Here is a 14,356-nt window from a genome sequence, read left to right as displayed (position 1 = left end):
CCAACACAATATTCCACCTCTGCAGCAATTCCAATATTGCTGGCCAGTGGGAAGGGGGCTTTCTGTTGCGCTAGTATGAATGTTGTGGGCCGAAGGTACTGATTTCCAGAGGGCTAGTATGAAGTTTGTGGGCCGAATGGATTTTTGGGCTGGTAGCTCAGTCACTGAGGCCTAGCAGTACAATCACTCGCACCTGGCAGGCTGGCGGCTGAGAAACTGCCAGAAATTGTGCCCAAAACAGGTGACAGACATCGGCAGCGTGTCCGTCTTTTTCAACTTTTTTTTCTTTTTTTAGTATGTTTAAAAGTCAGTTTTTAATGTTTCTTTGTGAGTTATGTGTGGGGGGTGGTGTGGGGGGGTAAGGGGGAAACCGTTTCGGCCGCCTCTTCCATGGAGAGGCGACTTTTTCAGGTCGCCTCCCCCGTGGCCTAACAGCATGGATCGGCGCCGACTTTCCCGGAGACGCGCCCGGGGCTTCAGCGGCGGGCGCAGCGTGGACTCTCGGCGCGGAGCGGGTGAGCCCTCGCTGGAAGGGAGCGCTCCGTTACGCTGGCCCGCGGCAGCCGGCAGCCTGAAGCAGCGGTCTGCAGAACTCCAGCTGGTGCGGCGTCTACAGCCCGGGATCTCACGTTGGGGACCCGGGGGAAGAAGCTTCCACCGCCGGCCCGCGGCCGTCTTCTACCGCGGGCGCGGTATGGACTTAACATCACCCCAGGAGGGGAGCTTCGACCGCCGGCCCTGCAGACTGTGGTGCTTCCGGCTGCGGCACGGCAGGTACTTTAAAACTTTGACCGCCGGCCTGCGGCCTACACCAGCCTGAAGCCGCGGTCTCTGGTTGGGAAGAGCCGATCCTGGACTCACCTGGACTTTGACTTTGTCCCTTACCATCTGGACGCCCGCAGCAACGGCTGTGGAGGGTGGAGGTCCCGACCACGGGGGAAAATGGAGGAGGACTGGCCAAGCTCTGTGCCTTCCACCACAGTGATGAATGCTGTGGTGGATGTTTGTGTAAAATTTTAATGTGGTTGTGTTCTTTATTATTGTACCGCTGCTGGCAACCCAAATACCACCGACCTTGGTTGTGTGGCAATAAAATTATTTCTATTCTATTCTAAGAGAGAGAAGGGGGAAAGGGTGGAATTAATGGATTATTGGGCTGGCAGTTCACTAACTCACAGCTCGTGGGCTGGCAGTGCAGTCACTCACGCCTGGTACGCTGGCATTCACTCAGTCATCCCACCTACCTTCACCCTCCCCCCCCCCCCCCCACTCTACTCCTTGCCATTCCCCTCCCACCCACACATTCAGTGCATCTCCAAACAACCTCCCCCACATGCACTCTTGGTGGCTCTCCCACAGAGCAGCCATTCCTGCCTATTAGGTTCTATTGTTATGAAGAACACACAGCATTAAAAGTGCAAAAAGGTTTTATTAAACTTTAAAATGTGAATGACTCTTAAAATATAAGAACAATTTAAATTTTAAAGATGAGATTTATTAAGTTTTTACTTGTTGTGTCTTGTTGTGTTCTGCTGCTCACTGCCTCTTGATGACGATTTCCTGTTGATAAAAAGAGACAATTTTAATATAGAGAAAGTCAGCGTTCAAATTTTCAGAAGGAAAATCTGAGAATATCTCAGAAGTCATCATTCAACGAAGCACGATATTAATAACAACATTCTTGGGCGATGTTCCATCCTACAGGAAACCTTTGACATTTCCCTTCATATTTCTGTTGAGCTAGTAAGTTGGGCCAAAGGTACTGGTTTCCAGAGGGCTAGTATGGAGTTTGTGGGCGGAATGGATTTTTGGGCTGGCAGGTCAGTCACTGAGGGCTGGCAGCTCAGTCATTGAGGCCTGTACTGGCAGGGGGGCACCAAAATGCTTGGTGTTGCTGAAGACATCTGGAAGAGTTCTGTCCACAACTTCAAAGCATTCTGTCCTAATCATTGGACGTTCATCCCAAACAATGACTTTCACTTGCCTCGTGAAATGTGCCATTTTAGAGTTCTACTCGATGTTGCACAATGTATCCTCGGCCACTTGGATGGGTATCTTGAATCGAGAATGTGTAGTTCTTCCACCAGGCAGAAATGTAGCTGCTATCCTAGAGGATACTACAGCAATAGCCACATCACCTTGACCTCTAACATTTCCTGACATGATGTTGAAAAAGCAGCCGAAAGACAATTTCAGTTGTTACTGAACACTGAAGATTTTGTGCAAAACATTTTTTTGAGGTGGGGGCTGTCAGGGTGGGGTGGGGGTGGTAAACATCATGCAGCCAAGGGAGGGGCACAGCTTCAGGTGGGGTTTCTCGTGAGCTGATAAGAAATGGGGGGGGGGGCTTATGCAGGGGATGAGGGCAGCTTCAGTGGGGATAGCCAGGCGGAGGTGGGGCATGTCAGTGGAGGAGAGGGCGCAGTGAGCGATTTACTCATGACCTGTGGACTCACTCACTGCCTTGGGATTGACTCATGCCCTTTAGACTGACTGACTCTCACGGCTTGTGGACTGACTGATGCCCGACTTCTGGAGTCGCGTCCGACTTTTGTAAACTGAAAACGGTAAAATCTACATTGAGGAACAGCTTCTTACTGACAGCCATCACGCTATTAAACTTAACAAATAAGCTCTGAACTACGAAATACTATATTATTTCTCACACACACACACACATATATATTCACACACACATATATTCATACAAACACACACACACATTCCGACACACACACGTACACACACATACACACACACACATATTCACAAACACACGCACATATTCACACACACACATTCTCACACATACACACACATATTCACACACATTCTCATACACATATTCACAAACAGACTCATTCACGCACATACAAACTCAATGACACTTACATTCACACAAAGACCCACACACACACACCCACACACACATAGACTCATACACACACACTCACACACACGGACTCACTCACTCACACACACATACTTAATCACACACACATATATACAGACTCATCCCCCATCTCAAGACACTGCCCTATGGGTGGTAAATGTCGTGCAGGCAAGGGCAGCTTCAGGCGGGGGTTGTCGTGAACTGATGAGAAGGGGGGGTGTCCTCATGCAGGGGATGTGGACGGCTTCAGTAGGGGGTGCATCCTATAGCCAGGCCGAGGGCAGCGTCTTGAGGCGTCAGTGGAGGAGAGGGGGCAGTGAGCGATTTACTCATGACCTGTGGACTCACTGCCTTGGGATTAACTCATGGCCTTCGGACTGTCTCTCACAGCTTGTGGACTGACTGATGCCCGACTTCTGGAGTCACGTCCGACTTGTGTAAACTAAAAACTGTAACATCTACATTGAGGAACAGCTTCTTCCTCACAGCCATCACACTTTTAAACTTAACAAATAAGCTCTGAACTACGAAATATTATATTATTTCACACACACATATATATTCACATGCACTCACACACATATGCACACACACTCATATTCACACACACACACACACACACACACACGTATAATGACGCACACACACACACACACACACACATATAATCACGCACACACACACACATATTCACTCACACACATATTCAGACACACACATGTACACACACATACATATAGACACACGCACATATTCACACACACACACACACACATATTCACTCACACAAACGTAAATATTCACACACACACGCACACATACATATATATATATTCACACACACACACACAGAGGGAGGTTTCACGGCAGTCGGTTCACGGCCCATGACCCGTACTGTTGCTACGCTACACCAAATGGATTACACGTGATGTACTGCAGGTAGGCACTTATCAAGTTCGTGAGTTTATTGTCATGTGTCCCTGTATAGGACAATGAAATTCTTGCTTTGCTTAAGCACACAGAAAATAGTAGGCATTTACTACAAAACAGATAAATGTGTCCATATACCATGATATAAATATATACACACATGAATAAATAAACTGGTAGTGCAAATAACAGAAAGTGGTTGCTAATAATCAGAGTTTTGTCCGAGCCAGGTTTAATAGCCTGATGGCTGAGGGGAAGTAGCTATTCCTGAACCTGGTTGTTGCAGTCTTCAGGCTCCTGTACCTTCTACCTGAAGGTAGCATGGTGATGAGTGTGTGGCCAGGATGGTGAGGGTCTTTGATGATACTGCCAGCCTTTTTGAGGCATCGACTGCGATAAATCCCCTGGATGGAAGGAAGGTCAGAGCCGATGATGGACTGGGCAGTGTTTACTACTTTTTGTAGTCTTTTCCTCTCCAGGGCGCTCAAATTTCCGAACCAAGCCACGATGCAACCGGTCAGCATGCTCTCGACCGTGCACCTGTAGAAGTTAGAGAGAGTCTTCCTGGACAATCCGACTCTCCGTAATCTTCTCAGGAAGTAGAGGCGCTGATGAGCTTTTTTGATAATTGCGTTAGTGTTCTCGGACCAGGAAAGATCTTCAGAGATGTGCACCCACAGGAATTTGAAGTTCTTGACCCTTTCAACCATCGACCCGTTGATATAAATGGGGCTGTGGGTCCCCCTCCTACTCCTTCCAAAGTCCACAATCAGTTCCTTGGTTTTGCTGGTGTTGAGGGCCAGGTTATTGCGCTGGCACCATATGGACAGTTGCTCGATCTCTCTTCTGTACTCTGACTCATCCCCATCAGTGATACGCCCCACAATAGTGGTGTCGTCAGCGAACTTGATGATGGAGTTCGCACTGTGGTTCGCTACGCAGTCATGGGTATAGAGTGAGTACAGCAGGGGGCTGAGCACGCAGCCTTGAGGTGCTCCCGTGCTGATTGTTATTGAGGCTGACACATTTCCACCAATACGAACAGACTGTGGTCTGTGGACGAGGAAGTCGAGGATCCAGTTGCAGAGGGATGCGCAGAGACCCAGTTCTGCGAGTTTGGTAACCAGTTTGGAGGGGATGATTGTGTTAAATGCCGAGCTGTAATCAATGAATAACAGCCTGACATATGAGTTTTTGTTGTCCAAGTGGTCCAGTGCGGAGTGGAGGGCCAGCGAGATCGCATCCACCGTTGATCTGTTGTGGCGGTATGCGAACTGCAGTGGGTCCAGGTTTTTGTCGATGTAGGAGTTGATTTGCTCCATGATCAACCTCTCAAAGCACTTCATCACCACCGGCGTTAGTGCTACTGGTCGATAGTCATTGAGGCACGTCACCTTACTCTTCTTGGGCACCGGTATAATTGATGCCCTTTTAAAGCAGGTGGGGACCTCAGACCTCAGAAGTGAGAGGTTGAAAATGTCCGTAAAAACTCCCGCCAGTTGGTCCGCACAGGTTTTTAGAACACGGCCGGGTATACCATCAGGTCCAGGTGCTTTTCGGGGGTTCACCCCTCTGAAGGATTTCCTGACATCGGCCTCTGTGACTGAGACTGAAATGCCATCACAGCGAATGGGGGATCGGGAAGGCACATCAGCATTGAGCTCGTCAGGGAGTGACGTTACACCGGCATTCGAGCTGCCTCCTGGTTTTGCCTTGTAGGAGGTGATTGCATTCAGACCCTGCCACAGCTGCCGAACATCTGTCTCGTCCTCCAGTTTGGAGCAGAAGTCCCTTTTGGCCTTTTTGATGGCCTTACCAAGGTCGTATCTGGTCTTCATGTAGGCCACTGTATCGTTGGAAGTGAATGCCCTGTGTCTGGACTTCAGGAGAGTGCGGATCTCAAAGTTCATCCAAGGTTTCTGATTGGGAAACACTCGGAAAGTTTTTGTAGGGATGCAGTCCTCCACACATTTCTTTATGAAGTCTGTAACGACTGTGGCATATTCGTTCAAATCCGTGGCCGAGTCCTTGAACATTGCCCAGTCTACAGACTCCAAACAGTCCTGGAGTTGTTCTTCTGCCCCCCCCCCCCCCCCCCCCGACCAGCTCTGTGCTGTCCTCACTTCTGGGGGTGCGATCTTTAATTGCTGCCTGTAGGCAGGAAGAAGCAGCACCGCGGTATGGTCGGATTTACCGAAGGGAGGGCGAGGGATAGAACGATAGGCATTCTTGATGGTGGTGTAGCAGTGGTCGAGGGTGTTAGGTCCTCTGGTGCAGCAGGAGACATGTTGGTGGAAGTTGGGGAGTGATTTCTTGAGGTTCGCCTTATTGAAGTCCCCAGCAATGGTGGTAAATGCCTCGGGGTAAGACGTCTGGTGTTTGTTGACCACGGCCTGCAGCTCCTCCAGTGTTAGACGGACGTCTGCCTGGGGTGGGATGTAGACCGCGGTCAGGATAACGGAGGTGAATTCTCTCGGGAGGTAGAAGGGACGGCACTTCACCGCCAGATGTTCAAGGTGTGGAGAGCAGGAGTTGGACAGGAGTGCCACGTCGGAACACCACGCAGAGTTGACCATGAGGCAGACGCCCCCTCCTCTCCCTTTCCCAGATGCCAGGGTACGGTCCATGCGGTGGATGGAGAACCCTTCAGGCTGGACCGCTGAGTCTGGGGAGGTGGGGGTGAGTCATGTCTCTGTGAAACAGAACACAGAGCATTCCCTCAGCTCCCTTTGATAAAGCAGTCTTGCCCTTAAGTCATCCACTTTGTTTTCAAGGGACTGTACATTAGCCAGTAGGATAGTTGGGAGAGGGGGCCGAAGTCCCCTGCGCTTCATTCTGAGCTGGAGTCCTGCCCGTCGGCCACGTTTCCGGACACAATGGAGGCTTCCCCTTTGTTTCCAGGTACTGTACTTGCTGTACCTGCTGTTTCTGCGGACCTGCGCTGGAACGGGAATGCCCTCACAGACGGCAGCTCCAGCTCCGTAACGAACAGGGGTTCCCTCAAAGTCGGCAGCTCCAGCTCCAGCTTCATTGTTCCTGGGAGATCCAGCCCGTCGGCTCTGGGGGTCATCCCGGGGTTTCAAGGTACAGTACCTGGGATCCTCAGTCGGGTCGGGAGTTCCACAGCCAGCGTGGGAAAGTTTAAAGTCCAAGGTTCCCGCAGTTGCGGGAGCTCGCGAAATTGCGAGAGCCTTGAGGTGCTCCAGCAGGTTGTCCGAAACGGCACCGATTTCTGCCGTTTTTCTGATCCAGGTAAGTTGTTGGAAATTGTAGTTGAGCCTTTTCTTTTCCGGAGCTCCGCAAAAGTCGCCGCAGGCAGGCGCCATCTTGGGATGCAAACCGCATTTCGTTGTCTCTGTATTGTACACTGACAACGACAATTAAAGTTGAATCTGAATCTGAACGTAGCGGGTCCGTTGAAACCCGCCGAAAATGTCCATTTTTGCGCTGCAAATAATTATAGAAATCGGGATGAGCATGTGAGACATTTAGCCTACTTCAGAATTCCAAAAGTGAGGAGAAATGACGGTAGATAGAAGTGAGAGCTGAAGGGACAACAGACAGAGTGCTTAGCGAACATTGGCCGTTTGCTCACTACATTCCATCAACACTAAAGCATTATTTGTGTTTTTTCTTGATTCCTTTGGCATCTAAAAAGTTTCAGAAGTGATAAATCTGGCTGTATTTTTTTTAATAAATCGCCCATGGTTCTCAAGTGGGTTTTTACGTACAAAATGAAAACGCATCTGAAGAAAAATTTACAGCCAGATTTATCACCTGAGAATTTTTAGATACCAAAGGAATCAAGAAAAAACACGAATAATGCCTTACTATTGATGAAATGCAGTGAGCAAACGCGATAATTACAATATTTTCAATTACGATATCTGCACAGCCAATCTTTACCAAGCACTTTAGCTGCTGTTGTCCCTTCAATTCTCGCTTCTCTTTACCTACATACCATTTCACATTTGGAATTCTACTGTTGGGTACATGTCTCTCACACTTACCCCAACTTCCACAATTTTTTTCAGACAAAAATAGTAAGATTAATCGAGAATTTACCAGTTTGAAGTTTGATCTGTATTTTATGAGGAGTTACGATGAGGGATTACGTGAAGAACCCGCTCAGTGCGCAGGCGCGGCATACTTCCAAGCAGCGGTGTGGAATCACAGATAGACACAAGTATTTGAAGTAAACATAGTAAAGAAAAAGAGACATCAATTTATCAGTTTGATCCATATAATGAGGGTGGGAGCGGAGGGCACGTAATCCCTCATCGTAACTCCTCATAAATTACAGATCAAACTTCAAACTGGTAAGTTCTCGTTTAATCTTACTATTTTACTTCGGAGTCACGTGAGTGACTACGTGAAGATTTCAAAGCTCTGTGATTTCAAACCGTGTAACAGTTTTATTCACTCACTGCCGAAGTTCTTGAGGGAGGAAGTGTTATCGTAATTACCCAATGAATCTGTTTTTCAAGAAACAAAGAAAGGTATTTATTAACAATAACAAAAATAAATTGCTCTCCCGGGCTTAAATTAAATTGCAGCTTCTAATAACTTTGCTGCAAATAAATCAGGTTTCATCAACGGCTTATTGTAAAATGTTCTGAATGTTGATTCCCTCGACCATTCTGCTGTATTCAGAATGAGGTCAATAGGTACATCCATTCTTGCTGCCGTTGATGTGGACGCTGCCCTAGTGGAATGAGATTTAAAGGTATTAATATCTATCCCGGCAATATTTGGCGTAATGGAAGATGGGAATAAATTGAACACATCTCAAAATCTATTCCTTAACTATGGTTTAATAATAGCAAAAAAATGTATTCTTAAATTTTGGAAGGGTACATCAATACCAACGCTTAAAATGTGGATTGCAAGTATGTTGGACACCGCTCATCTCGAGGAAATGCGATTCCTCCTAATGGATAAATCAGACAAATTCATAACGAGTTGGTCTCCATTCGTCGTTTTTTTGGAATCATATGGTGTAACACAATTGTAAAAAATAACTGTTTCAGGACTGGACGAGGGTTGGTCAAGATTATAAATAATGATCACCTTTTCTTTTTTATTTTATTTTCTTTTCTCTATTCTCTCTCTCAACTTTCTTCATTTACTCGTTTTCTTTTTTCACACACTATATATTTCACTTCTTTCTATCCTTTACTATCTAACTTCTTTTTCTTATTCTAATCTTTTTTCAGTGTAACAAAAAAAAAAAAAGAAGTTGTACATAAAATGTATTATGAAAAATAAAAAATATCTATCCCGGCAGCTTTCAGTACCTGTTTCAGCCATCTTGAGATGGTTTGGCTTGTTACCCGGCCATGAGGTTTTTTGTGGCTGACCCATAAGGCTTGTTCACTCCCTCTGATGTTGTGGGTTGTGTCTATATACTGTAGTAGATGGGTCACCACACACAATCGTGGCTCTGGTGGGTAGGCCCGGAATACCACTAGTGGATTGCGATGTTCCTGGCCTGCTTTGTTTCACCAGAACTTGTAGAATTAATGTGATCTGATCTGGGGTTGTCACCATGTTGTCCAGTCTCAATTTGTGTAGTGACTGGACCCTCTGAGCGAATACGAGTGCCATCAGCATGAGCGTCTTCAGTGTTGATTGCTCGAGGCTGAGGGATCTAGCTGGTGGCCATTCCCTGAGGTATGTCAGGACGACACTGATGTCCCAAATATGGGTATACCTGGGCTTGGGGGGCTTAATATTATAAATGCCCCTCATAAGTTTTACCACCAGTGGATGGGATCCCATTGCCTGATGTCCTGCTGGTTTGAGTTAAGCAGAAAGAGCACTACGTGCTGTGTTGATGGCACTGTAGCTGATCCCTTCATGATGGTGTAGATAGGCTAGGAACTCCAATACGTTGGTTACTGTGGCTGTTTCATATGTTGTCCCTGTTTCCTGGCAGTACTTTTCCCATTTTTTGATGCTGGTTAAGTACTGCCTTTTGGTTAAACCCTAAAGGCAGTACTTTTTGATGCTGGTTAAGTACCGCCTTTGGTGGATGTTCGAAGGGATGCTGACATGGTGGTGATGGTTTGTTCGGACAATCCCAGGTCCAGGTAAGGTCTGTTCAGAACCTGCAACCCAGGAGTTTAATGTCTTCATGGCATGGGTGGCTTATGCCTGATACTGGGTGAGTTAATAGTCCTGGATCACTGGGAAACACCATAGGTGATTCTACCACCATGTCATGTAGTACTGGGAACCATGGCTGTGTAGGCCAGTCGGGCACCATCAAAATACCAGAAGCAGAGTCCATCTGTATTTTGCGAAGTACCCGACTGATGAGGCAGAAGGGGGAAAGGCATAGAAAAAGAACTTTCCCCAATCCAGCGTGAAGGCATCTACCGCTGCTGCCTTTGGGTCTTGTTCCCAAGCGACATACATAGGTAACTGGTGATTTAGTCTTGATGCAAATAAATCGATATCTGGCGTTCCATATTGCTTGATAACTTTAGCAAATACTTTAGGGTTTAACATCCATTCGATGTTGTCATTGAATTTGCGTGACCTGGTGTCTGCCACCGTGTTTAGCTTACCTGGTAGATAGGTAGCTGAAAGCCAAATATGTCTTTCGACACACCATTACCCAATCATATTGACCAATTTGTCGCATGATAAAGATTTTATGCCGCCCATATGGTTAATATAAGCCACCACCGTAGTATTATCAATTTGTAACCGAACATGCAAGTGCTGCATATTGGATGCATATGATTTTAAACCATAAAAGGCGCCCAACATTTCTAAATAGTTAATGCCCAGTGTAGATAGTAATGATGACTCTGGGTTAGTCCATCTACCACCTGTGGTGGATATGAGGTAGTTGCTCCCCAGCCTTGAGCACTGGCATCTGTCTGAAGAACTAAAGTAGGGTTAGTGATGATAATAGGACTAAAACTATGCCAAACATTTTGTGTCCACCACTGTAGCTCTGATATTGCTTCCGTGGGTAATATCATGACACGATCATAGTGACCTCTATGTCGTTTTAGTGCCTGTACCTTTGCTCTTTGTAAATTTTGATAGTGCAAAGGTCCAAATTGTGTAGCCGGAAATGCTGCTACCATTTTACCAATCACTGTTGCTACATGTCGAATAGTTGGTCTTTTGTTGACCATTAAATTATTGCATGATTGTGCTAATCCAATCATTTTCTCCCTTGGCAGGGTAACAGTCATATGGACTGAGTTAATTGTGAAACCCAGGTAGTCCATGATAGTGGATGGATTTAACTTAGATTTATCTGGATGTAGGACGAACCCCAGAGTTTCAAGGAGCTGTTTTGTAGCTGAGACTGCTGCCACAGCCAGTTCCATTGTTTTCCCCACTATGAGGATATCATCCAAATATGCCATGACAATATGTTTTTGTTTCCTTAGTATTGCCATGGCTGGCTTCAATATTTTTGTGAATAATCTTGGGGCTGAAGTGAGACCATTAGGCAATGCTTTGTACTGCCACAGCTGCCCCATCCAGATACATTTTAGGTATCTGCTATGATCCTTGTGTATGGGTATTAGATAGTAAGCATCTTTGAGATCAATGCTTGCCATGTAGTATCCTTTGGAAATCAGTTGTCTAGCAGTAACAAATGTTTCCATTTTGAAATGTATATACTTAACAAACTTGTTTAGTGATGTTAAGTCAATGATGATGCGACATCCACCATCTTTTTTGGTTTTGGTGAATATATTGGATACAAATTCCAAGGGTTCATGTTTGGTCTTTTCTATGACCCCCTTTGTGATAAGTCTCACCAGTTCAGCTTGTCCCTCTTTGACGGAGGGAGAAAATACCCTTTGGGGCCAATGTTGAACATGCGGCGTTTTTTCTGATATAAACTGAATTTTATATCCACTAATGCTGTTGAGTATATACTTGTCACTCGTGACCATACCCCATGCTTCTTTAAACAAGTGTAATCTCCCCCCTGTTAGTAAAGCACCCTTATTCTCTATATGCTGGTAGGAACCAGACCCACCTACCTCCATGGTTATTGGCGATTCTGTTTCCTCATTTTTCTGAAGGTTCTGTTCTGACGTGCTGGCGATGTTGGGGGGAGGCGCATTTTCCAGAGGGTCCGCTGCGGGCCCTGACCTAAAAAAGATCTTTGGGGATAATGTGCGGACCCCAAGCGTTCACCAGTCCCATATTGCGGACGTCGACTGGTGGATGCCGTGGGGTGCTGCCGCTTGGGTATCGGAGGTCTTGGTTTGCTCGTCCCGGGGCCTGCCCTCATTAGGCCGAAGGTTTTTGATGCTTCCTCCATCTCCTTCAGTTTTTTATTGAGATCTTTCCCAAATAGCGTCCATCTCCGCAGCTGGGGCTTTACACAAGCCAGCAAATTTGGGATTGAGGGCAGGTCTTATGATTTCCCTCCGGAGATTGTTGATCTCAAATTGTGTGGTACACATTAATGCCAGCACATCCTGCTGGCAGGTATCCATCTCCGTGGTCTCCACGGAACGAGCAAAGGCTGTGATGGCCGACGTCAGGAGCCTTAGGATCCGCTGTAGCTTGAGTTCTTGGGTCCGGATGTGTGACCCCACATGCCCCCAGATTTGGCTGTTGACACTTTTTACTTTGAGGGCCTCACAGTTTTCTGGTGCTGTGTGTTGTTCCATCACCTCAGCGAGCACCTATTCCAGTAATGGTTTATTGGATAGATGGTTGATGCTGGCCGCCATTCTTGGTTCCAGCGGTGCTCCAGCCCGTGGGGTTGCTACAAAGCGGTCCACCACACCCAACAGCTCTTCCTGTTCCTGCACCCCTGGCATACTCCCTAATTCGTCCGCCTGCCCCTGTTCCAGACCAGCCCAGCCCTGGTCACCCATGCTAGCCTCCATTAATGAGGGAGCAGAGGGCAGTGCACAAGACACTGTGGAGGAGGTACCTGTCCTTCCTCCCCGGGAGCGCTCTTGCTGCGTGTCCCGGTGGAGCATCTGCTCCAGGAGCTGCTGAATGCAGCTCAGGCGGCTGTCTCTCCTCCGCTTTGGTGGAGACATGTCCCCCTCCGACGAATCGGAGATGACCGGCCGGTTGGACTTCCTGGCCGCTTTCCCAGTCCGCCGTGCAGGCTTTGGCGAGACTGGGCTTGGCTCGGTCTCGGGGATAGCGAAACGCTCTGAGAGTGACGCTGCCGCCGGTTGCTGCCCCGCTGGAATGGAACGCTCCTCTGGTGGAGTTGAAGCGGGGGCAGTTCTCTTTGAAAGTTTTCTGTGTTGTGTCGACATTCTGAAAGGCAAACACAACTCCAACTCTCCTCCGTTATTCCACACGCACCGTATACTTACCTGACGGTCCGTTTTAAAGTGCAGCTGGAGCGCCTGTCTCCAGCTACCGCCGCTGTTGCACTGCAGGCGTAATGCCGCGCCTGCGCACTGAGCGGGTTCTTCACGTAGTCACTCACGTGACTCCGAAGTAAAATTCAACATTTTGGCTGGTTTTAACAGATAGGAAATTACGCGTTTCTTGCATTAATAACATATACTGGAAGTGACGGATGTCTTCAGATAGTTTGAGCGGCTCCGTGCGTCAAGTCCTATTACCTTGTGACCTTACGTGCAACCCCCTATTCACACACACACACACACTCACGCAAGCCCACATATATATTCTCACACAAATATATATTCACACACACATATATATTCACACACATATTCACACACACACACATATATATATTCACACACACACACATATATATTCACACACACACACACATATATATATTCACACACACACACACATATTCACTCACACGCATATATATTCACACACACATAAATATTCACACACACACATATTCACACACACACACACATATAAATATTCACACACATACATTCACACACACATATATTCACACACACATAAATATTCACACACACACACATCAACACACACACATATTCACACACACACATAAATTCACACACACACACACACACACATATTCACACACACACACATAAATATTCACACACACACACACATATAAATATTCACACACACACATATTCACACAGACACATATTCACACACGCACACATATATTCACACATTCACACACACACAACACTAAAATACACTGTGCAATACGAATATTCAAATCGTGCTGTAGAGTCTTTTGCTGAAACAAAATGCTGCTTTTAAATAACGTCCAACAAACACAGACTTACCCTAGAGAAAGCAGCCGAATATTTGAACGAAACTTCAAATCGTGTTGTAGTCTGTAGCTGAAACACAATGGCAGCTTTGGCTGAAACACAATGCAGCTTTGGCTGAAACACAATCCTGAAACACAATTGCAGCAAACAAACAAAGACACTTACCAGTTCTGTAGATTTATTCAACACCTCGTGCACTCCGTCTTCAGCGCCATCTTGCCTCCGACCGTAAATGACGTCATCGCCGCCAGCTTGCCTCTGACCGGAAAGACGTCATCGCCGCCCGCTTCCCGATCGCCGGAAATGACGTCATCGCCGCAATCTT

General features: G+C 46.9%; 1 protein-coding gene across 1 annotated transcript in view; it reads left to right on the top strand.

The window, feature by feature from the left end:
- Window positions 1-12,698, top strand: part of LOC116969124 (carcinoembryonic antigen-related cell adhesion molecule 1-like) — a 47,325-nt gene extending 34,627 nt beyond the window's left edge. The window contains exon 8 of the mRNA XM_033016061.1: window positions 12,670-12,698. Within this exon, the coding sequence (XP_032871952.1) occupies window positions 12,670-12,698 (29 nt within the window). The remainder of the gene's footprint in view (window positions 1-12,669) is intronic.
- Window positions 12,699-14,356: the final 1,658 nt, after the last annotated feature.

The sequence above is a fragment of the Amblyraja radiata genome, unplaced genomic scaffold (genome assembly GCF_010909765.2).
Source record: "Amblyraja radiata isolate CabotCenter1 unplaced genomic scaffold, sAmbRad1.1.pri S109, whole genome shotgun sequence".
NCBI lineage: Eukaryota > Metazoa > Chordata > Chondrichthyes > Rajiformes > Rajidae > Amblyraja > Amblyraja radiata.
Note: the sequence above shows the minus strand (reverse complement) of the source record. Positions and strands in the feature narration are given on the sequence as shown.